General features: G+C 38.1%; 2 protein-coding genes across 4 annotated transcripts in view; both read right to left on the reverse strand.

Annotated features, from left to right (window-relative positions):
- So (SIX homeobox 1 protein sine oculis) overlaps positions 1-14,487 on the reverse strand; it is a 58,575-nt gene extending 44,088 nt beyond the window's left edge. Inside the window, exons 1-3 of one of the 3 annotated variants that reach the window (XM_072012196.1) lie at positions 12,223-14,487; positions 8,050-8,332; positions 5,363-5,597 (exon numbers count right to left, since the gene is read on the reverse strand). In XM_072012196.1, the coding sequence (XP_071868297.1) occupies positions 5,363-5,597; positions 8,050-8,332; positions 12,223-12,510 (806 nt within the window). In that variant the 5' untranslated portion in view covers positions 12,511-14,487. The remainder of the gene's footprint in view (positions 1-5,362; positions 5,598-8,049; positions 8,333-12,222) is intronic. The other 2 variants (XM_072012194.1, XM_072012195.1) reach the window with 2 other exon arrangements.
- A 5,393-nt stretch (positions 14,488-19,880) lies between these two features.
- LOC139991837 (uncharacterized) lies at positions 19,881-25,670 on the reverse strand. The gene is made up of 4 exons (XM_072012172.1): positions 25,316-25,670; positions 22,869-24,913; positions 21,300-22,246; positions 19,881-20,769 (listed from the first exon to the last, which is right to left on the reverse strand). The coding sequence occupies exons 1-4, from the start codon at positions 25,379-25,381 to the stop codon at positions 20,267-20,269; spliced, it is 3,561 nt and encodes a 1,186-aa protein (XP_071868273.1). The 5' UTR covers positions 25,382-25,670; the 3' UTR covers positions 19,881-20,266.
- Positions 25,671-25,705: the final 35 nt, after the last annotated feature.

A 25,705-nucleotide genomic window follows, 5' to 3' on the forward strand; every position in this document is an offset into this window, starting at 1 on the left:
TATACAAATGTATCTGTCCATAAAAATACCTCACTAGAAAAGAATAAATAAGATAAACAATTATCGTTAAGTTGAAGTGAAGGATAAATAATTATCGAGCAACCGAGCAAAGCAGAATTTCATCAACTTCTACTATTTCAAATCTAATCTTCATTTTCCACATTTCGCAGCAAAAATTTTCCAGCTTTTCTATAATTTCGCAAAGAATTCATAAATACTACCTACATCAAAATTAATAAATAATAATGATTTCTATACAAATGTATGTCGCCATTATTATTATTCACCAGAAAAAAAGTTAACAAACAAAAGAAAAGTTTACGAGAAGCGTATAATTTCTCTATAAAAATGTATCTTTGCATAAAAAAAATCTGGCTGCAAAAGAACAAATAAATAATAAAAAAACAAGACCGCGAAAAGCGAATAATTATGGAAAATTCGAGCAAGACAGACTTTGTCTGAGTTCTTCGACAAACGATCCGGGGCCTCGACAAGCTGATGTAAATTAAAGTTGGATCACGCGTGCAGGGGCGGAAACGTTAGTGGTATCGCGGGCCCCACGAGACTGGGGCGTCTCGTGGGCGTCGGCATCGGGCAAAGAACGTCAAACTCTGGAATGCATACAGTGTATACCCTCCTCTCCCCTGGGAGCTCTTATCGAACGATTTAACCAGCTCGTTTACACGTGATCCATACACATAATGCACAAACGAAGAACAGACGATTTATTCAAAAGGCTCGCGTGACTCGAAACTTGCAGTTCGGAAGGCAATAACCTTCGACAACTTCATTCTGTCTGTAAATTTTTCCATAAATTCCGGTTATTTTCCGGACGTTAATTCACTGGGGTATTGGCAATTTAAATCTCCGTTCACTTATGAATCTCAAAGTATTTCAGTTTGTTGATGCAAGTCAGTTCATATTGAATAAACCGAAACGCTCACTAACACAAAGATTGTACGTGCAACGTGATGATAGAATAATTGAGAAAAAGAGAATTATTCCTTAAAATAATACAGAACACTTATAAAAATTTAATATCATTGAATTTGTACGTATTATTGAATTAAAACCACGTATACTTTTAGAGATACCTCGATAAAGCCAAAGTTAATTTGTACACGTAGCTAATTTCGAAACAATTTTTCTGTTAAAAATATACGACGTACTATAGCGGAATAATTGAGACTTAAAAGATACTTTCGTACTATAACTCGAATCATAATATTATTACTATCGTAAAAGAATTTGGTAATATTTCAATCTCCGATAGAGTCAACACATGGCTAGAGAATATTCCGTTAACTCTTGGCAGCCGCCACGCGTGTCGCCAAAGAGGAAGATATTCGAGAGCGCGGATGGAATTGCGTGGAACAAAAGAGGTGCAGATAACGAGCAGACGGCGCCGTCCGAAATCTCGCGATCAGCATCTTTTTCTCTTATCGTCCCTTTGTGTTCCTATGATCCGTGCGCACGTTCGGTTACCGGACACCGGTCACAGACAACGTTTAGCATGACGTTTTTTTGCTGATCGACAGTAAATGTCGAAGCAAAAATAAAAAAAAAAAAAAAAAGATCAAAAGTAAAGGAAGAAAAAGAAAAAAATAACGATGACTCTTGGTCAGCTTCGTTAGAACGGAGATCGTATCTTCTTATCAATTTTGTTCTTTGCATATTAGTCGAAGCTTCTTCTTTCAATATGTTCTTAAATCTTTTGTATCCTTTTTAAATTTTATAAAATCACTATACCTATTAGTATTATATCTTATTTTCGACTGTGTATTGTTATTATTAGACTGCTTATGCAAATTAATATTTGTATTAAAACATGGGATTTAAAATTCCTTTCGGTCGTGATATATTATACTTTGAATATTTTACATAATTTTTCATATTGTACGCATACCGTACATTTAAATTCTCCATAGATGCGTAAAAATTTATGGTCTAGTTATTATCGATATTATATTCTTTCGTTCAAAATATTCAACGTGTTGCTAAACGAAATGGGGAAATCTTCCTTATCGGTCGCCAGTCTGTTAATAAAATCTGAGTCGATGTGTTCTAAGTTTTAAGTTCTAAGAATTAACAGGCGGCTGTGTCTTTAGATACAGAGTCGGGAAGAAAAGATTCATCTGATTACTTTGATGGCTCAATTAATAAAGTACTCTCTCTGGTTTAGACAACGTAGACGAAGAAGACCGTGCTCAATTGAATTATCCTTTCTCTTCCTAGGATAATTCACGTTCGCGACAAATCTTATTTGGAGGTAAAATTTTGATGTATCGCATTATAACCTATCTCGATGGATCGCTATCGAGATACGACACCTAAAGGGCTTAAATTTTCATCTACGAATAACCAGACAATTACACTCGAGATTATTCGTCTGTTACAGCAAAAGTCACTTAATAGTGGATAGATTTTTCATTTGAAAAACTCTTACAATATATAAGTATTCATTCAGCTCGTCTTTAGTTTCACGTTACACTAATTGGGATGCAACCTTGGTGATTGAGGCTCGACGATAAATTCGACCGAAACGAAAATACAAGAGCGGAGCTAGAACATTTCGGGGAATTAATGACTCACGTGTGCTCCCACTGAAACTGCGCGACGAAGAGTAAAAAGGGAAGGAGATGAAAAAAGAAGGCGCTTAACGGTGCGTGGCGATAAGAATTGCTTGTCTAAGCGGTGCAATCCGTGCCGCTTGTTTACGTTTCGCGCTGCCTCCTAGTCTCTTTGCAAGATAAAGTTGGCTACCCTGCACAACGAACCAAGATGACGGACTATGAGTCAAAAGACAAAAATCGTATTCCGTCATGGAATTGTTTCGTCTAAATTCAAACGACCCAACCTCTGTCAAAGATACTCAATGCCTCGAGCTCATCGTCAGTGTATTTAATCGCCTCGTTTATACATATACGCAATGAGAAAAAGTAAAGGAACGAGCAATGATCTTAAAAAAAAAAAAAAAAAAAAAAATGCAACGACATCTAAATACAATCTATCGATCTTCTGCCAACGAAAAGGAAGAATATTCTCATAAAAGATATAATGTATATTTTTCCTAATAAAAAGAAGTGAAAGTGCAACGATGATCTCAATATCGTTCAGTGCCAACTCGATATTTCATCGATAGGGTGTACAACGAATTACGTACAGGGAAAGCATGGGAGGGTGATATGGATGCTTTGTAGGATTTCCTGTAATTAATATGCCGCGAATGATGCCATGCGTATCCACGATACCCCCAAAGCCATCGGATAGGACTATAGGATCCACCACCGCGCCTCTATATCTCTCTCTTTCTTCCCTCTGACGTCTCTCTGTCTACCTTTCTGTTTCGCTCTGACCTTCTGTCTCCGTTCATGGGAATACACAGAAGCCATAAGAAATTCGATACGTTCCCCGTGGCGTGACACGGCTGTGTACTGGACTGGGCCTCGCCACGGTGGTGCTTCCCACTTCCTCCCTCGCGAAATTCTCGGCGAGGAGGAACGCCGTCTATCCTGGCCATGATTCGCATCGATGGACTCACCAAAATCAAGGGAACAACGACTGGTTTTCTTTTTTTTTTTGTGTATTTATTGTATCCGACCACGTCCACTCGATTGCGTCTCAGTCTATTCGTTGATCATCATGAATTTCTTATATCAAAGTTTTCTAGCCTTTTTTTAAGTCGTACGACTTTCCTGTGATAACCAAATAAATTGTGACTTTCTTCCCTTATTACATGTGGTACATATATATCCCTATATAATTTATATTATACGTATCCCTTATATAAAAGAACAATTTTAATGAAATCTGCAAAATTTAATTCTAATCTAACATTTAATTGGTGCTAAAAATCTTCAACTAAAAATGACCACGGCAATCCTCTAGAAAATATTTCGCGGTCCACAAGTTAAGAATTATGGTTCTATACGAATCGAAAGTTGAAGATTCTTTACTTTAATATATTCACCTATTCTGTGTCTATTTCTATCGGTTATCAACTTGGTTGATTGCATGCGTCTAATTGTAAGTTGAAGCTTCTTTTCAGCAAAGAAGATGAAGAACATGAGAAGGTTCTTGTTATCAGTTAAAATATCACGGAAATAGAAAATTATGATACAAGAGGAGGACATAAAAATTGAACATATATTGCCACGCGGTTTCAAGGGAGCGTATTATAACGGTACTTAAATTGTTCCGAGTAGTGGAGAATTTTAACTCTTTCCGGTTAAGAAGCAAAATGGCGGTAATGAGGATCTTACGATTAAGCGGTTCGACAGATCATGTTACATCTTGAACGAGGTGTTCGTTTCGGATCGAAAATTACAGAGCTCCAGCGTGAACAGAACGGAAAAGTTAACGTCCATATAATTAAATTCGAGGACAATCTAGAAGTAACAACGGAAAAAGAAAAGCGTACACGTAAGAACCCTTATTTTATCGATAACCAGACAACGTGTTCTTACAGTGTAAATTACAAATTTACTGGGAGAAGTTAAGATACGACAAACAAAAAGCGGATCACAAGACGAGAGAGAAATGCATCGCTAGTATCGCTACTAACGTTACGTAGTTATGAGGCCGTCTTCGAGTTTGCTCGGTCGTTTCTAAAATCGGATGTAGAGCAACGACCTTCCAAACAACATGAAACTCCTACGCTTGCGCCCTCCACGGATTCCACGGATATCAGCTCGGCCACTGTCGATTAACTTCTTCCAACAAGGCCATCCAAGAAAAGATATATAGGAAAATATGTACATATATCCAGACCGAGATATTATTATGGAAACAATTATATCACCACCGGCATTCCTCGTGTGTTTCCTTCCTCTCTTTCCTCCGCTTCAAAACAAGCAGACGTGTCTGGCGTATCCCGATATTTGGTTATTAGAAGGAGGTTATGTAACTTCCTCTTCAAAATGTCCGAGATGGAAACCCCTTATTCATGAGCTAATTTACACGTTCATCGTGTGTACGCGTAAATTTGTCTGTTTATAAAGCGTCTTAATAACTGTAAGTAACACACCGTTGCGTGAGTAAGAGCTTTCAAATTTCCCGCCTGACTGATGATACATTTCGACGGTTTATTACTAGCATTATCTGTTTACTGGGTCGGGTAAGATGAATAAGGTATCGGATGTTTTAGCAGGAACAAAGACGATGACAATGTACAAAATGTCAACGTTCTAAATGGTTTTGACCTTTTAAAGGTTATTATGCAGAAAGGACTATTCGAAGTAGAAGACGATAAAAATATTTGATTCAGAGATACTTATGAGTACCATCTGACGCTTTTTAACACAAAGCATAGTGTTATTAAGATAGAATTAATGTTAGAAATCTTAAAGAAAGAGATAAATACCTGTGTTCAGCTGCACGATCCCTTTGTCTTCGGTTCTTGAACCAGTTGCTGACTTGCGTAGTGGTGAGGCCCGTGCTCTCTGCCAATTCTCGTTTCTCGCGAGGTGAGGGATAGGGATTGGTGGCGTACCAATCCCTCAGGACGCTCCTGGATTTCTCCTTGAAGCAGTAAGACGTCTCCTCACCGTCCCAAATTGTACGTGGCAGTGGAAATTTGCGCCGAACGCGATACTTTCCTGTAATTCAAACACTTTTGGTCAATTTTGTAAATAAAATATTTCAAATAAATTTACATTGCATCTATGTTAACTTCACTACTACCAGGGATAACACTTTTGGTCAATTTTGTAAATAAAATATTTCAAATAAATTTACATTGCATTTATGTTAACTTCACTACTACTAGGGATAACCTCTACAATCTTCCTTATACCTAAATTCTAGTAATAAGCTACTATTCTAATCTTTTTTTAAATATCGCTACTTTTAGGATTTTTATGGATTTTTCTTGTTTATAAGCAAGATTACACGCAGCTATCATTAATTACAACGAAACAAATCCCCATGAGGATTACACGATATATACGAATAACAGAAAACCTCTGAATTATGAGAGGATATTTTTAAAACGACGCAACAGTGATGCACGCACGGCGTGGTTCGATTTTATTTCCGTCGTTTGATCTACAAATATCGTGCATTGTTTTGCATTCTCTTTCGGCTATCAATTGCCATCGATACAGGGACCACGAGAACCAAACACATAAACAAAAGTTTATATTTCCAAGATTTTTTAAAAATACCTTTCTGGCGTTTCGTTAACGATATAATGAATTTACAGTCGTATACAAAAGTTTTCTGTCAGATAGACATTTCATTTTATATTCCAACAGCGGTACTTAAAAATTTTTTTTATCAATTGTTTATATAATTGTTTATTTTTGCATTGGGTATAAAGCCAATTATCCTTACCAATCCCGCAAATACTGAATACTAGCTAAAATTTTAAAAATCTAACGAATGCATCTGAGCGGATATTATTCACATCACTGTAAACAAATTCAATCATTTAATAATTAAAGCAAATTTATATAAAAAGGAAGAAGAAAACTACCGTTGGTGACCGGCTTTAAAAAATTTTCGGTCCAGCCATAAAGACCTAACCTAAGTACGCTAAAAAAAACCATGGCTAGCAATGATGTCATAAAAATATCGCGAAATATTCTAACAAAGCAGCCGGAAATCTTTACAGCTTCGTGTCACACAGGGGGTGGAGTAAAATTTCTCTTTTTGCTCTCTGGTTTTAGCAGACATATAGAGAGAAAAGAGGAGAGGGAAGAAGGGATCAGATGACACATATTGGTTCACAAAAGTAAATAGAAAGATCTAATTAGAATGTCAGCTCGTTAAACTCGCCTTCATCCCTGTTTACAATGCGCGACAGAAATAAAGCTTGCAGGCCTCGGGCACGAAATTGCGGCGCGAGGCTTGTTCCTTCGCGAGATGTTTCCTTTCCGGCGCTATTATAATCGCCAATAAATTAAATCCTGCGTTGTTACGCGGTTGATCCGTATTTTTAAACTCACTCGTATCATCGATGTTTAAGTGAGATCACGAAACATCGAGAGCAACAACGAACGCGAAACATTCGAAAACATTCCTTCGCAATGATATACTAAAACATACATTCAACTATAGAAGATAAAAATAAGTTATGCTTTACGTGTCGAAACTGTGTAAAAAAGTTACTGAAGAAATTAGATTTCGTATTCTATACGCTAGACTGCTGAACTGTCACGTGACCAATATGGCCGCCAAAACAGTTTAAGAAATGTCATATGTTTTAGCTCTTAGGTAACTGTGACAAAATGAACTCAATGTTAGATATATTTTATCTAAATATCAGTTGAATACTCAAGGTTTCTATGTTACATTAAATTAATGTTACTATATTTTGTTAGATAAAATAACAGCACAGATCTAATTTCAATTTGTATTCAATTGTAAAGTACCTATAAATATATTTTCTAAAGTTATGAAATGCTATTGATACTCAAGGATATGTTTATCAATAGAATGGACAATCAATACAAGAAACATATTAGTAAATATAGATTATAGATGACTACAATGCGATTAATCCATTAAGGACCGAGCAATGGTTTATTATTATAATGCTAAAAATATCCCAATATCTTTAAATATTATACAATTGTAGAATCTAACTGAAAGAAATAGTGACAAAAAAGGTATTACGCGAATTTTTGGAATTCCTTTTCATAGTCACAATATTAAAAATACTGTAAATGAAATGTTGCGTTAATTCAACGTTAGCCCTCAGTGAGTTAAACTAAAAACCCGAAAACTATAATAAGCAAATAAACAACATATAGGTTAGCGTTTATATAATCTTAAAGATCAATTCATTTTGAACGAGAGGATAACCTCGCGCTTTAATTTAGATAACTACAATGCAATTGAACTGGAAACCAGGAGCTATAGTTACAGAATAAATAAACAACATATTATGCTTCAGTGCCTTGAGTCATCAATTAATTTTAGACAAACGAGTAACCTTCTACTTTGAAAGATAGCACATAGTACCCGTGTATCTTTCATATTATTTATATCATATTTCAGATTAGACGACGCATATTTAAATTAATTTGAAGAAAATCTTATACTAACCGACTGCACCAAGAGGCCTTCCTCTCAGTCTCTCGGCCTCTATGTAATGAGCCTTGAGCCAGAGAGCTTGCAGTTTTTGATGATTGTGCGGACTGAACGTATGACTCTCAAGGATCCTGTACAACTCCTTGAAGTGGCCCCGATGGAAAGCGACAATTGCCTTGGCTTTCAGCACGCTCTCATGGCGATGCAACCTAGTGCACGCCGGCAGGGACCACAGAAACCTGCCGAGCCTCTCCACGGAGCCTGCTTGTTGGAGAACCTGGACAGACGACACCATCGCCTTGAAGACGATAGACAGGGGGGGCACACTGTTAGTCGGCAGAACTCATCCCGATCTCCTCTTATTCTAGTGTATCTTGTATGTTTCTCAATCGTAATTATTTCGTCTCGTATCTGTTTCTTTTCGCGAAAAGGGTAGTTTTATCTTTTTCTCTTTTCCATTAATACAACCGTAGATAAAGATCTGGGGATGGCATGCTGTTCATTTATCGAGGAAGATAACTTTAATAAATTCATTGATAATACTAATACGTAACGGTGGCGTTCGAGTTTCAATTTCAAAGCAATTCGAGGAAATTCGAAACAATTTGAACGTGATTCGATGCTTAAAATTCTTAAGTTGTTAATGTTTTGATAAACCCTGAAAGTCTTGATAAATTTCATGATCATTATAGGAAGAATATTTCCTATATCTTACACGCTTTATATCAGATATACAAGAAATCTACTAAAATTTTCAAGACTTACCAAAATTTTAACAACTCGATCAGAATATACTAAATCTTCCAAAAATTTCAAGTATCGAATCGCGTATAAAGTGATTCGAATTTTTCGCAACGTATAAATATTCAAAGCGACCGAAATGTTTGAAAGCACATCGCTATTGATATGCCCTTTTCACGAGCTATTCTCCGATGCCAAGACTCGTAACGTGTAAAGAATAAAATAAAAAAAGAAGAGAACACCGTAAAATTCTCATTACACATGAGCATTAAATTAAAAAGGAGGGGAAAAAGATAACACGCTGTGACGGAATCGATACTCGATTGCTCATTACAGGCAAATTACCAAAAACGAGCGTCCATTAAATGCGACGGTGGTACGAGTCTCGCGCACCTGCCATGGTTACTTCTTCATTCGCGTCGCCGGGTGCCACCTAGTTTCCAAGCGCAATGCTTCTGACGAACGATTAATCACGAAATGTGTAAGAGAAATCCAGCCATATAATGAGAAACGAGCCGCGACGAAAGCCCAAGAGAAATGGCCGACAGAGAGATCTGCGATCAGACTTTAACGACGGTGTAAGAACGATTTTCGATTGGCCGACGACAAATCAAACCGACATGCCGGGGTGAACTAAACGGTTAAACGATTTCGTTCTGTCTCGTTTCATCGCGTATTTCCACCGCGAGACTCGAGGATCGATTTGTCTTCGCGCGCGCGAGAACTTGAAGCACGCGATATACACACACGGTAGCGCAAAGAAACGACCGGCACCACCCGGCGAACCGCTAAATATCGATAGATCGTTCTTTCTCGAACAAGTCGATTCACGCCGGTTATTTCGAATGATACAAGACAACTAGCGCCCACGTCTCACGGAGTTATCGGAAATTACACACGTAACTATGGTGACCGGTGAAGCAACATCTCACCAGATGTCATGTATTATTACTGGACTGCTGATGTTTATACTTTTTGGGGCGGAGGGAAGAATTTGAATATACAAAATATGTAAGATATACATGTACAGAAATATAGAAACTATCTGAAGTATAGTACTAATTGTGATATTTAGATATTGAAAAGTACATTCATGTTTCATAAACGTTTAGATATTAAATTTGAATATTATCCGTAAATATCAATTGGATGAATGTATTGTATAAACATCCATAGTCGAGTATTACTAATTTCCAAATTTTAACATTAAAAATTTCAAATTAAAAATCTCAAATTTTAAATAAAGATAGATCGTTTGATCGTGGTAAATGTTTAAGATACGGAATGCTTTTAACCGAAACGATAAGTTTGAATTATTGTGAGGCACGATCGTAAATGCACTAGACTCTCTAAGCCTCTCTATTATGACGCGGGCGTAATTACCCGTTAAACGATTCCATTCCGAGCGAACAGCGGGGTCGTTTATCGAAAACGCAAAACGTAGTCATAAATTAAACGGAATATCCATGTGACGTGGGCAAGGAGTTAAACGTCTAGCCGTATACGTAACGCACTGATGGGAAAAGTGTAAATACATTATCAACGTTCCTCGCACATTCCTTCTACATACTATAATGTGCGCCCTAATTTACTAGTGGTTTATGTAATTTACGTAATTTTGTAATACAAGTAAATAATTTAATACAATTAACGCTCGCACGCTCACTGCCAAATAATTGCTGCCACTAAAGATTTTTTATATTTTATAGTAATTTTGAATATTTCTTCACATGCTATATTTTTATAGTACTTCCGAATATTGCTTTCCAGAAAACATAATTATTATAATTTGTATGCCTGGATATTTTAATTTTTAATTTTTACTGTACTGTCCAAAAAGAATTTTTTTTTTATTATTGAATAAGTATTCCGATAAATTCCGTATTTTTCGAAATTTTTTCTTAGCACTTGTGTATAATTAATCGAATTTTATACATTGACAAGTGTATATATCAGATATTAAGTAAATCAATATTCTTTCTAGGTTCTATCTTTTTAACCATCTTCATAAAAAGACAAATTTGTATAAATATTCATAATCAACGAAATGTTTAAAAAAACATCATGAATATTATCTTAAAAATTGAAATTAGGAAAGATGATTTCTGGTCAATCAATTTTCAATTAATTTCCGTAAAGAAGTACAAACATTCATAATCGTGCGAATGTTAAATAAACTTTTTTCAATATATATCTTCTTCCACTTTTAATTTTCGTTTGTTCCAATTTAGAAAAAATGGCAATCTCGAACCAGTGCCCCGAATAAAATATTCGGGACACGTAAGTAAAATTCCGCCGCGCACATGTGGGCTGCTCGATCAGTTCAATGCGAGAGGAGCGTAAATGTCGCACACAAAACAATTTATGGTTGCAGTAAAATCGTATGAACTCCATTAGGTGTGTGACATGCAAGTGAATCTTGGCGCGCGGTGCTGTACAATGTTGTGCTCGTGGAACATGGCCCGGGAAAATAGAAAATTTCAGGGACAATTTCATCATCGCATATTCGCAACGTACGTAAATTAAACCAACGAATCCAGTTAAGCATCTTACGAACAAGCGTTTTCGCACTAGCCAAGAGTTAACTGCTATTTCATGGGTAATTTTATCAACGTTGCGAATTTTACTTCTCTATTGTTCTCGGATATACAGATAACATTCATATTTTTAAATGCTATATACACACGAACAAATAAAATAAATTATGCGGACGATTAACTCTAAAACGACGAAATGAGATATCCAGGGATTCTACGAAATTTTAACTCTCTGCTGTTCTCCTCACTTCGCATTTATGATTCTTTAGACATTTTTTTTTTTTTTTGGAAATACTTTATTTATAAATTATATTTAATACTAAAACCAAATGTTTAACATAACTACTGAAGTACACCACCCATTTTGAGCCATATAAACCTAAGAGAAGCAGCACGATTAATCTTCTCTGCGGAGGTGTAAATAACTTTCAAAATATTCAAGTTTCATCTTGCTAATTTACATCTTAGTTTACAAAATAGCACAAAGAAAAAAATCACGTATCCAAAGAATAGCATATACAAATAAATCTTCCGAAAGTATTCATATTATTTAAAGTACCTTGATTTCTGTTCAATCGTCTAAAAGGGTTAGAAACGCCACAATTCGCTTGATACTTAATTACAAAAAGGGAACAAAATCATAAATTACATTTCACTATTATCTGTCATTACACATATTTTCTCCGTTTAAATATTTTGTGGGCCATCAATTTTAAACGAAATTTGTGTAGTATGAAACGTAATTAAGGGAACTGCACCATGCACCCTTCCGTCGGACACTCGTTGTTCAACACCGCACGCGGAATCTATTTTATCGATCGATCGCACATCGATTCGAAGCAAATTCAAATCTCAAATTTCAAATCTACACTCAAACACTATATCAAAAATTGTATAACTGAACACTTACCTCACAAACACAGGCGACTTGTTCCTGGGTAAATCCAAAGCTGGGAAGTTGGCCATTGCTTCCGCTACCGCCGCCGGCGGAACTCGCAGGACTATCTTGGGGACTGTAACTGGTTGGTCCTGTGGTAGGACCATAAGTGGTCGCCTCAACGGGTCCAGCAGCGTGTCCCGTAAGCGGCGTCGGTGTCCCCTGAGGGCTGTAATCACCGGTCGAGCCCAAAACATCAGCACCACCAGAAGAAGGTCCCATCGCACCTCCGTTTCCGGTGGTTCCTCCGTAGGCCATCATCGCATCATCTCCGGGGCCCACGGCGACCCCTTGCACTCCGTTCCCTCCACCCTCCACCGTGGACCACTTTTCTTCGATACACTTCGTTTCACTCACTATTTTATTCGATTTTTTCTTCTATTCCTTCTACCAAGTGATATTAATCGAACAATTAGTCGATTGATTAATCACCAATAATGATTGCGGAACGCATCGATCGCTCAGCCGACGGACCAGATTTGATTCTTTCGAGAATCGTTCCGACGGCAGATATTCAACTACGTACCAGCCACCGGCGGTGATTAATTCGTTCACGATCTTCATACCTTTCGATGGTCATCCACGATGCTCCTTCCTCAGATCCAATTTTCTTCGAGACATTTTCTTCCAGTTTATCTTCGCCGTGTTGCGATTAAACTTCAATCAACACGATCTTTTAATCGTGTATTTTAGTTTCTATTATACGTAACGCTATAGAAATTGTTTTTTTTGATTTGACAATTCTAATCTAGAACCGACATGCAACCAATGCGTGTATGTAATTAAAGCGTGCCTTTTAACGAAGAGAAAGCAGACTATAGGATAATATACTAGGTTCAACGAACGAACACGCTGTTTTGATTGTATCGATTAGTCGAAAACAATTGTTAGAAAAAGTTTCTCTTTCGATACACCTCTATCGATATATGACCGGCTCGTCTACTTAAAGTGGACGAGTATACTTTTCAGTTTTGATCGAGTGGAGAGTACATATGATAATACAAAAGAAGAACGCGCCACACTTGTGACTGTATAAACGCGTCAGAATATGCAGGAAGGAGATATTTTTAGGCTACCGCTTGGAAGAGAGTTACTGCAAGCACGAGAAGCTGCCGACAAATTCCAACATGGGATGTTTCTCGTGTTACAAGAGTAAAAGAAAGGATATACTCGTTGGATATACCAAGGTGGAATAATAAAATCTCACTCTAGTTATTCTCTAATCTGCTTTGAGAGGCTGGGTGTACTGGAAACAGCGGAGAGCCTAAGGTGGACCGATTGCTTCACTTATCTCTCTCTTTTTCTATCTTTCGCGTATATGTTACATATACAACGTATTCCAACGTGTATTTCTTTATAATCGTCTCTATCTCTATAGTTTCCCTCCGTCTTATATGTACCACGCACGATTATCTTGCGTTACCGGCCCCGACTAGATCCGATTATGGCAAGTTTCTCTTTAGAGCGCCAGGTGCGCCCTCCTTCAAGATTATTCTCCCTCTTTTCCCTTCGGACTCGCGTCTTTTCTATCTCCTCGTGTGGCAGGTTGCACCGTGAAATCCACGGGCTCGTGTTTCCGCGGCCCGTGGTAGCTGTGTATTTATAGGCGCTTAGTATACTCGCGTACGAACGCGCACTGGCTATTATTAGGACCGTGTTAAATAGTCCGTTTTCTCTGTCCTCCTCTATGTGTCTCGTTTTCGATTCTTCTTTTCTTTTTTATATAAAACTTCGAGTAGGAAAAAACCTTTTTGCGTATCGATTCTAGCTCTTGATTCTACTATCGAGAAACACGCGACACAATCGATGATGTAGCACTTGATTGGAACGATTCGTGAAACGCACTGTGTGTTGTTTATATTACACTCCTAACACCTAACACTCCTTACTCGACAACACGCGACGCGTCAATCGTATAATCAGTACCAAAAACACGCGCGACACCGCAAAGTGTACCAAGGATTTGTGGCGACGGAGATTGTTCGAAGAATGATAACGAAACGTCAGATTTACACACTCCCTCTCTCTCGTGACCGGGCGAAAGAGAGACGTTCTCCTACGCACGCACCAGAAGGGACTGCCGCTCCGGCGTGTTCCGAGCCTGAGACACTCTGTCATGCGCAGCTAAGCGCCGATTGGCCGAGGCGTGGCCCATCTGACAGCTACTCGATCCCTCTTCTCATTGGCTGCTGGGCATGGCTACGACCACCATCCCGTCTCCTTATTGGTCGAATCTCCTATGGTAATAAATAAGCCTCATTACACCCCCGACTGCTATACCTTTCTTTATTCAATGTGAATGCAGCCAAAGAGACACGCAAGTAAATCGGACGAATCCATCCCAAAACGAACATATTTCTTTCGCGATGCTCGTTAAGTTCTACGATTGGCTAGGTATTTAATTGTCTTCTATGAATATCTAGCGCGCGACGATACACAGAACGCATGGAATTTGTTTCGGTGGAAATCGTAACCCGTATTTGATGAAATTCACGCAAGACGTCGTTGCGATAGCTGCATTCTCGAAATCGATCACGTCAAAACCTCTTCCTTCTGACCACTTTGGACCATGAGATCGATCCATGAATTATTATTACAGCCAGAATATTAATTTGATGTCAGGAAATTTATGACACGAATATTTATGTTGGACAGAGGTGATACTATTTTTATTTGTCTATTATTTTTTTATTGTCGTTATTTTCATTCGATTGCTCTTTACGTTGTATGACGTTAACTGTCTTCTTAATTTATATATGGGATATAGGATGTATCGTATTATAATGGATGAATACCATAATAGTAATTCGTTAACGCATATGCTTTTCTTATTTTTCTCTACTGCTAATAATTTGTATAAACAGTTACTTCTAAATAATAAGGTTATTACTGTTTATATGTAATAAAAGAAATAACATGATATACTAGCTACAGAAAGTATTTAGCTACAGTATTAGCTACAGAAAGTACATATTTGTACACCATTGTATTTATGGACTTTCATATTAATTAATTTGATCAAAATATGGATATTAAATTTTGTATCATTTGGAAGTGTGTATATACTTTCATACGACAATAAATAAATATGATTACAGAAATCATTTGCATTGAAAAATAAGAGTATATGCAAATATTTCCTGTAACAAAGAGTACATGTATGTAAATATGTATTTCACTGTACATGATTAAAGTAGTGCATAAGAATAATAAAACAAACATATGACGATATTGATGAACGATTCACAAATTCATGGACACTAGAAATACAAAAAAGAACCTTTCGATCTGGCATATGTCAAGGAAGTCGCTTGTCAATGAATTCTTTTTCCAGGAAGTTCCGACGGCACAGCGACTAGATATTTTTTTTGTAATAACCATCGAAAGAGGCCGAGACCCACGGAAGTGACGAAAGAAGAGCAGAAGGGTTCTCGACGATAACACGTGCGAAGCTTGAGAAATGTCTCACGTCAATCAGAAAAGATAGAAAACGGTGTGTGCAAAACAAACCGCGTCCTCGTTTCGTTCGAACGAAATTTTTGAAACAAGACATATCGAAAAATCTGGTTGGCAGACATTATTTTAGGGAGTAAAGCCTTGTTTTTACAAAAGTCCTCGCAGTCTAAGAAAATAAAATGTCCTTTGTCCTTCACGTCATATGATCTTTCTCAAAATAGAGTATTCATCTAGCTAAAAATTTTCAAAACACGACTTTGAAATATTTCACACGATTTTATGTTCATTGAGATGTATAATTACATTTTTTATAAGCTGTATATATAAAAAACAAAATGCATTAAAGAGTATTTTTTAAGTCGTAAAAAGGAGGTTATGAAAGATAGATATGAAGACCATAGGAGGAAACATATGTACATCTTAATAAGTGTTGTCATTTTATGATTAAGGAGAAATACTTTAATATTAAATAATTAACAATGAAAGGAACTTATTAGGTTCACTTAAAGATTAAGACAAACAATATTTTAATATGTTCAATATTTAAATGTCTCAATGTTTAATATTATAGAAAGCAATGTTTTTGAACGAGATATAAAGATACATGTATAATCCAAAACACAAATAAAAGGATAATTTTGTTAACATAAGATTACTTGATAACATACCTAATTTTCAAACTCTTGTCATTTAAAAAATGTAAATGTGATTCACTCTGTTTTCACTGTGTAGTCTTTATATGCAAAATGTTTTAAATACTCTGTTTTCATTAAAATGAAACATTTGTTCTCAATTAACGTATTTAATTCCTTTTTTTATCTCATTTACGGTAAATATTTATATTTCAATTTGCTGGCGGCGTGAATTCGAGATTGTATTGATGTCAGTATCACTTGCAGAGACAAACGTTTCGCGACAGAGACAGACAGAATCACACGTTTTACTTTACCAACGAAACGTGTCAATATATAGAGAACGTAAAAATGTGCTCGTTGATAATCATCAAACTGCGCTAAAATTTGTGAGGTAAACCATGGCATTGCATCAAACAAATCAGTCAAAGCTTTCCATTCTTTCTGGAAATATAGAATGTTATTTTCGTGATGAAACGCGTTACATACGAGTGTACATAGACACCAGCGACGGTAAAATATTGCGTTTCCATTTGTGTGTTACGTAAATGGAAAACAGTTATTAATGTCAACTTCTTTACCGTGAACAGGTTCGATTCAGTTACGATGAAAAATCGATTTATGACAGTTGCATGTTTATGAACACTAGCATATGAAGAAAAATAAAAAATACTTAATAACAGAAGTTGGATAAAGTTTCACGGCAATACACTGGTATACTTAAAATGCTATACATACTGCATGAATATAGATTGACAGGACGTTTCATATTCAATAACAATAAAATTGAACGAATAATAAAAATAAATTCTGTTTCTTCCAGTATTAATATTCATCCATTGAATATAAATTGTTCTTTATATTAAATCAAACATAGTTAATATTGAACTCACCATTTTGTCTTGTGAGCTGTTTTTTCAAAAAGATCTTTAATTGAAAATAATCATACATATATAAATACATATATATTAACATAAGAAAATTGTCTTACAAAATTATTTTTATTAGATGAATGAATAAATATTGACTGATTCCGAGATTGAAGATTCTCATCTAGATTTGAATGATCTCGACGAAATTGACACATTTCCAGTGGTTGTATGCGGTTCTCTCCGACGGGGTGCCACCCGTGGCGTCACCATTCATCCTGGACACACGGTCGAAGCGGTTTGTGGTCCAGGAAGAAGTCGTTGACATCATAATGTGACGTCTAGATGCTTACGGCTCTCCTCGCCCCCTTTAAGCAGCCGTGAAATCAACCGTTCGATCTTCTCGATGACAACTTGTTCAAAAATATCCATGCTCATATATGTGTCCGCGTTAAGAGTGATTTCTGTGTCACGTGCGGTTTTATATCTGTATATTTATATCTATATATATATCGCGTTTATTCTCATTTTATCTCAAAATATTTGGATAATTATCTTCAAGTGTTGCACTTTGTTTGATTTGTTGCGATGGATTATCAGTATCCTAGATTAACGATATATCTTTAAACATTCTCTTTTGTGTTTAGTATATCGTTCCATTTGTGTTAAAGCTAAACATACATATAAATATACATATACATATACATACATATCTTTTGATCATTGTCTACAATTACTTACTATCTTTCTATTAAATTTTTTATTTCTTCTTTATTTTATAAAACTTTTACTGTAACAAATTTCGTTTGAACTTAAAGAAAATATATCTTAAACTTACCTTCTAGAAAACTGTATCGTTATAAGATAATCTAATGATCTACTTGCACTGATCCAAACTACGAGCTCGATTTTATTCTACGGAATCGAATAAACAATTTATAGGTAATTTTCCAAACATATTTCAAGTCAAACCCAGGAACTGATTCGTTTCGATTATTTCCAAATTCAACGACAGCTGCAACTTTTCGAATTCAATTTACAGATATGTAAATAATAACCCAATTACTCGTATACATATTTATAACCGAGAGATATATAAATAATCATCGTAACAATTGATCCAACGTCGACCCATCAAATAATGTAAGCGTGTGAGTGAAATTTCTCTAAAAAAAAAAAAAAAAAAGACGGTGACAGTTTTCAACGGCGTAAACAAGAATTTCCGATGTCTCGTGGGACGAGCCGGAAGCGGAGAAGGAACGGCGAGTACAAAGGCGCGTTCGCATTGACATCGATTCTCTTTGTCGACGAAGGCAAAGAGGCACGGAGACACGTCAAGGTACAGCGGGAAGGGAGACAGGGAAACGAAAGAAAGGAGAGAAAGGAAAAAAGAGAAGAGGAAAGGGAACGTGAAGGAAGGACGACGTGGTTGCGCAACAATGCGAAAACGCAAGAGAGCATCCAACGAAAAGCTCGTATCACGTTCCCATAAGTGGCAGAGCGCGAGGTTCCCTGCAGAGACGTCCTCACGCTTTTCTCCCTTTCTCTCTTCCATTTTTCTTCTTTCTCTTTCTCGCTTGTTCCCCCTGTTTCCCTTGCCTATCTTTCTTCTTCTTTTTTTAGACAGCAGCAACGTTCGCCATACACACGTGTGTGTATACGTAGGACGTAAAAAGGGAACGTGGAGAGGCGCCAGGTATATGTATGTACTGTACGTACGAAAAATTCCATGGTGACGGCACCCTGGGTATCCCGTGGCGAGACCTGAATAACCCATAATTGCTATCCCTCCATTCACGTGCACGCCTCTGTCGTAGTAGTTCGTTCTTCGCACAAAGACGTCTCGTAACTGGCCGCGACACTCGATTCACCCGGGACGAACATTGCTCCGGGACGCTTTTCATCCGAAGATTGTTTGAAACGCGACTATCATCGGCCCTCGATCGCGTAACTATGTCTATTGTAGTAAACTCCGGATGATAGTTACCGGACCTGCACAGTTACCGATAGTACGCTGGAACATCGCGCGCCACAGCGAACTATGCGTTTCTCACCGCGCTCGGACAGGCCAACACCACTAAATTGGTGCATTTTATTATATACTGTACTTTATAAAAGCAGAAAAATTCCAATTAATTGGGGACAATTTCAGGTAAACAATAACTGATAGTAACAAAAAAAAAAAAAAAAAAAGAAAAAGTAAACGCGTTGATAAGGTCGTCAAAATGAGAGATCTTCCCGATCGATCATGCAACGATTTACTTTAAAGTGGGGAGATCCTCCCGATCGGTCATGCAGCGATTTACTTTAAAGTGTGAAGATCTCCCCATGCGGTTGGCTAACTATTAAAGTATCGTTATTCTATTAAAATATATGAATTGTATTTTTTGAATTAGTTTAGTTATCAGCTGTTTGCTCTATCGTTATGAAATAAAATATTCGAGGATCGCGATAATGATCCAACCTCCGTTGCCGAGGATTAAAAAGCGTTCCTGTGAAATATGGAACCATGAGTTAGAGAATAGATGAGTATAGACGATGAAAAAGGGTATAAAATAATCGATAATCGCGATAACAATGACCATATCTAAGAAAAAATTTTGTAAAAGATCAACAACATGTTCAGTATTATAAGAATTAATATTTCAGAAGTGTGCAACAGTGTGGTAAAAATGTATATATTCTCTGTACCAAATAAAATGACAGTTTTGATAAAATGGCATTAGACATTAGACAACTTAACAGAATTTTAACGTTTTCTCGTCTGTAAGAAATAAAACAAGTAATTACCTTTTATTCGCTCCAAATAAGTAGCATTCCCTGCTTCGTATAACTTTGATTTTGCGTACGCTATAATTTTGCTTTTTCATATACGATGGTACATGTAAAATATGGTTTTAATATACAATGTAGAGATACGTTTTGTGTATAGGTTTGCCAATCTGGTTTCTTCCGAAGACCATTCTAAAATAACATGCAAATACAAATAAAGTAGATTTAAAAATTGATATGATTTGAAATTGATAGATTGTCGTTTCGTCGACATGTCAGCGCATAGTTTCAATATTTACAGTTGAACCACGAAAAGAGCCAATTTGATGTCGATCCCGAATGAACATCCTCTACTGGTGGATCATCTTGAGGTGCATTATCCATCGGAGGTACAATCACTGGCTCTATGTTTTCATCGTTGAAGCTCCAAAAATTCTTAGTGGGCTCTGGCGGATCCGTTTCCCTATTGACTTCGTCATGATTGACGGAGTTCAAAATGGAATACGATCGATCCCGCGGAAGATTTAGCAAATTGCTGCCTTGACTCATACACGTGTTCGATATAACGTTCACGAAGCTTTGTAAGGGTAGGTCAATGGACGCGAACTTCGACTGAGAGTCCTTCAGCTGTTGTTTGCAAGGGTTGGTGGCACACTTTAAACCAGTCGCAGATTCCTTTTTCTTCATGTTCTTTTTCTTAATGTGCTTCTTGCACTCCTCTATCTCCTTTCGTTCTCTATCCAGCCTTTCTTTCGCCGATTCAGAAGCTGTGGACGATGCCATGCATCTTTCTGCGACAATGGAATAAAATTGCAAATAAATTAATATGGAAGCTAAGAGTAAATTGCTATTAGGATGTTTAAGTCAACCAATATTTGTATAAACTAAGTTAGAGAAGCATTATATTTTATAGAAGGATTATATTTTATGGTATTACTTACATTAGATCACATATAATGTAATGAAAGCAAGGGAGGAGAACCTTTCAAAAGGGCCAATTTTATTCGAATAAAATACTACAAAATTTCATTATAAAATGTGTAAGATTTCTGTTTTATCATTGCTTCATACGTTAACATGCCTTGTAAACCTGTTGCTATGTGACATTCTATACGTTTCACTCAAATAAAAATGGCCCTTTTATAAGACTTATGGGAATTTCTATGGATGATTGTGTACAATAATCTGTCAAAGTGTAATACAATAGTTACACAAAGAACATCTCTCAAAAATATTGCAAACCCATAGCGACAATTGTTTTGCCGCGTGAATTACACTAAGATTTGTGGAACATGACGTTTTGTGGTAGCTTCCAAGTCACCTTGGCACATTTTTTCTCTTTTTCTCGAGCAGGAATCTTCCAATGTACATTTGGTATCCTTCACAGCACTGCATTTTAGCTTGTCAGATGGTTTGCAAGGATCGCCCTTGGTGGAACAGCTGGGCCTGCTGGCTTTTTTGCAAGGATCATCCTTCTTCTCGGAGGCTGATCTTACTCTCTTGCAAGGATCCTCCACTTTCTTTACTTCTGGACCGCAGCTTGTCCTCTTTTTGCAAGGATCTTCTCTCTTCCCACAAGTAGTTCTCGTCTTCTTGCAAGGATCTTCTCTCTTCCCGCAAGTAGCTCTCAGCTTCTTGCAAGGATCTTCCTTCTTCTTTTCACATGTTCCTCTTGTTTTCTTGCAAGGATCCTCCTTCTTTTCGCAAGTTCCCCTCACTTTCTTGCATGGATCCTCTTTTTTACATTTAGTGCTCTCTTTCCTGCAACTATCCGCCTTTTTACATTTGGCGTCAGCGTTCAGCTTACACTTTGCGGACGGTCTCTTGCACTTGTCTTCGTCTTTGCCACCTGCCACCTTGCACTTGGGCGATGGTTTCTTGCATTTGTCGTCGCTTTTCGAACGAACCAGCGGCGATTGCAGAAATTTGCATATAGACGGTGAAACGAACAAGCTCTGCTTCGCCTCTTTACTATTTTTCATAGTGATCAGAGGGAAGGCGAAGGCTGGCAAAGAGGAATAGCGTTTCACGTTCTTCGGGACGTTCGTGGAATGATTTGAAAATGCCGACTGGGTATAGTTTCTCCTACCGGTGCATTTCGCCGATCTTCTGTCGCAGTCGCGATCATTGCATTTCCTTCGACGTTTGCACGATGTGTCTCTTTTCCTCGGCTTCGTGCAGATCGTACGACCCTCATCTTGTCTGGAGCAGTCTCGCTCTTCTCGCTCGCAGGATCTTCTTCGCCTCCTATCGCAACTTCGATCTCTCCTAAATGATCGCGCGTTTATTAGAACATTGCCAATAGGAAATAGTTATCGCTATATAAAAAGGCGTATAAATCAACGTTAGAGTTAGGTAACGACGTACAATAACTATCACCGTAGTTCGAGTATAAACGTACGTGAATATACAGACGCGAAATAAATAGAAGTATATTTACGTGATCGTGTATTTACATTAACTGAAGCGATTATTAAAAATGAAAAAGGAATTTAATTATTTTTAGTAACTTTTTGGAGAATCACACCATCGATACAATCTTTCTAGCACTGCTAAACTCTATCGAGACACACGAAGAATCCATTTCAAATGGAGCTACGTATTCTATTCAAAATGATTCACCTGTATCTTTCTTTCTTTAAACTTGAACGTACCACAGTGTTTGCTGTCATACTACTTTATTCGTCGTTCAAAGAAAAATTCATCTCTAAAGCATTAATCGGGAACTAATTAAAATTTTCTTCCGATAAATGAAACGTCGTCGTGCACGTTTACGCGAAGCTCTATCGCGCTTAAAAAGTCAAACTGAAAGATCGATTTACTTCCAGTGTTATCCAATGGCAAAAGTGAAACTAAAGAAACGACAGAGTCAAAGATTGACATTATATACCTCCCTCTGCTGCATTTCCTCTCTGTTTGTCTCTTGCAATCCCGATCAGAAGCTCTGCTCCTCTCCGGAGTCGTGCAAAACTCTCTCGACTGTTCATCGTTCTCATTCGACATACACGTGGGATCTTTCTTCATTTCGTATTTCTCTACCGGAATAGCATTTTTAATCTTGTGTTTCGGGCATTGGAACCTGCTATAATCGCAATGAGTCGGCATCTGCAACGCAGGACAGCAATAACGTTTGCAAATCTTTTTATCCTTTTTACTCCTCGGCCTCTCTTGCTCGCATTTTCTCGCTCTCGGGCATCTGGCGTCGTTATCGCGACACTTCCTCGCTGCATTCACGCTGGAAGTAGAAATATTCAGCGAAGAGGTGTTCGAATTGAACGCGCTTTTCGATCCGTTGCCAGTCCTCTTCGACACAGCCAGCTTCCTCGACAAACAAGAGGAATTCGAGGAAGATCTTCTGGTCGTAAACGGAGCAAACGAAGCCGGTGGTTTTCGAGAGCCTCCGTCTGAACTTCCGGCCATCGACGATCTATCGTTGCCGAAGGAATTCGTTCGCGAGTTCGACGCGCTTCTACCTTCGTTTTGCTGCAATCTGACTTGCGTGGCGGCGCATGGCGACGACTTCACTCCTTGTCCCTCGTTTCGTCTGGTTAACTTCAACGGCACGGTCGTGTTCTCTGGTATTCCAATTATCGACTCGAACGTACGGTTACCCTCGGTCTCCGACGATTGCCTGTTCCAGCTGTGACTGGAATCTCTGTAAGCTCTTGGAGCAAAATAGGTAGACGTCCGTGACGCAGCTTGCCTCTTCTCCGACGTCTTGCCGGAATCTCTGGCGAATTCCGTCGGTTCAGTTCGCGACATCTCCGCGGAAGATTGGAAAGCACTCGTGTCATTCTCCGTTTCTCGAGCCTTCGCTTCATCTTCCATCGAATACCTTTCTTCTCCACGGTTTTCCTTAGAGCGCCGCTCCGACGCGTTTCTGGCCACTTCCGAGTACCTCGGAGCCAACGGTTTCGAAAGGGAAGAAGCCTGTTTTTCCTCAGACGCGGCAGCTTTCTTTTCTTCATCGAGTTCCATCGAAGAAACGTCTTTCGCGGTATTAGCCTCTTTCTCCGTTCGGTTTAATATCGGAGCTGGAGGTTTCGGGATTTTCTTTGGCGGTCGCGAGCAAAATCGAGCCACTGGCTGCGTCTGACACTTCGTCTGACTCGTTGCTGTTGATAGATCCGATTTCAAAATCGGCAGATACTTCATCTCCTCTTTCTTCGGGAGAGCACTTTGAAGGCCGTGAGCCAGCGATTTGCACGTAGAAGCTTCCTGACTGGAAACGTTCGCTGGTCTGTCCACGTCTGAAGTATTCTTACGCTCCAGGTTACTTTCCTTTTCGACGGTATTAGCGTCCTTAGCGTCTACTTTCTTCACACGCTCTATCTTAGCCTTGTTCTCGATGGCTTTCGTCGTCAAGGACAAGGTGCCATTTTCGTCGTTGTTTTCCATCCCCGAGCAGATGCTCTTCCCACGCGGTAGTATTCTACGATTTGACTGTTCCAGTTCGTGGTATTCGTTTCGCGGTAGAATATCGCACTCGTAAGACTTTGCACCAGGGACGAAGGCAAAGTCAACAGCCTGCTCGTTTCGAAGAGTCTTGTAACCTTTGAGTTTCCATTTCAGCGTCCTTGGCACAGGATTACCGTCCAGCAAAGATACCAAGTTGTCTTGTTTCATTAGACCCTGGATTTTTAAACAGGTCATCGATGTTGCCTTCAGGTCGAGTTGAGAATCATTGATGTATTTTGGTGTGAACGTTACGGTCGTGGTCACGGGATTCGGGGACACGGATTTCGAGACAGCATCGAGAGCATCGTTGGAGAATAACGACGACGAGACGATGCCATTGGAAGGCAGACACTTCTTTTCGTCGCGACTGGCCGGCTCCTCTTTGCACGAGAAGTCGAAGAAATTCCAAAATCGACGAGACGACGATGTTGTGTGCACTTGCGACGACGACAGGTAATAACTTGGCACGAGATTTTTCTGTTTTGTTTCGAAAGAATAAAATTTCGCGTAAGATTACCTTCTACAACATCCAATAAATATTGCAATGATATTATTTTTTTTTTTTTTTTGCATTTACGGGAAATTTGAACGTCGATGTCTGACAATATGCGTACAAGTTACAAAGGCGGCGTAGACTTAATTACGTATATTCTATAGTTTCTAGCGAGATAATTCGAGAATCTAATCTAAAGGAAATGATCTAATTCACCGAAATACAGACTTTCGTCTGACACACTATTTTTATGGTTCACCGTGTACGTGAACTGATAGAAGCTTCTAGTTTATAATTTTTATTCGACAAATGATTTTCTATCCAAGCTCTTTTCGATCGTATTCACGAAAACATGAATTCGTGTATGGCAATTTGCGAGTCGGTACCTGGAAACTTTTTGTGGGTAAAACGTGAGAAAGATCCTGCAACACGAATGTCCTGATTCCTTTCATTGCTGGACGATTCTTTAAATCATTGGGAACCGATAAGATGGATTTTGATTGCTTCGACCGTAATCACTTAGAATTTTGAAACGTGTGATTATAATTTTACAAGGGATATTCCATTCCCGTTGATTCAGCGACGCGGCATTTTGAACGATGACTGAACGTACATTTAATTAACAATGGGGGATCGGCTGATCCACGGTTACCGAAACATTCGCCAATCGATCCTCGATTTCTACCTATCGATATGAACGAACAACCGTTCGACGAATTAAAATTATCATCTTCGACAAACTATTATTGGCATTTCTATTAGACGCGCGTAATATC

The sequence above is a fragment of the Bombus fervidus genome, chromosome 11, assembly GCF_041682495.2.
Source record: "Bombus fervidus isolate BK054 chromosome 11, iyBomFerv1, whole genome shotgun sequence".
NCBI classification, from domain to species: domain Eukaryota; kingdom Metazoa; phylum Arthropoda; class Insecta; order Hymenoptera; family Apidae; genus Bombus; species Bombus fervidus.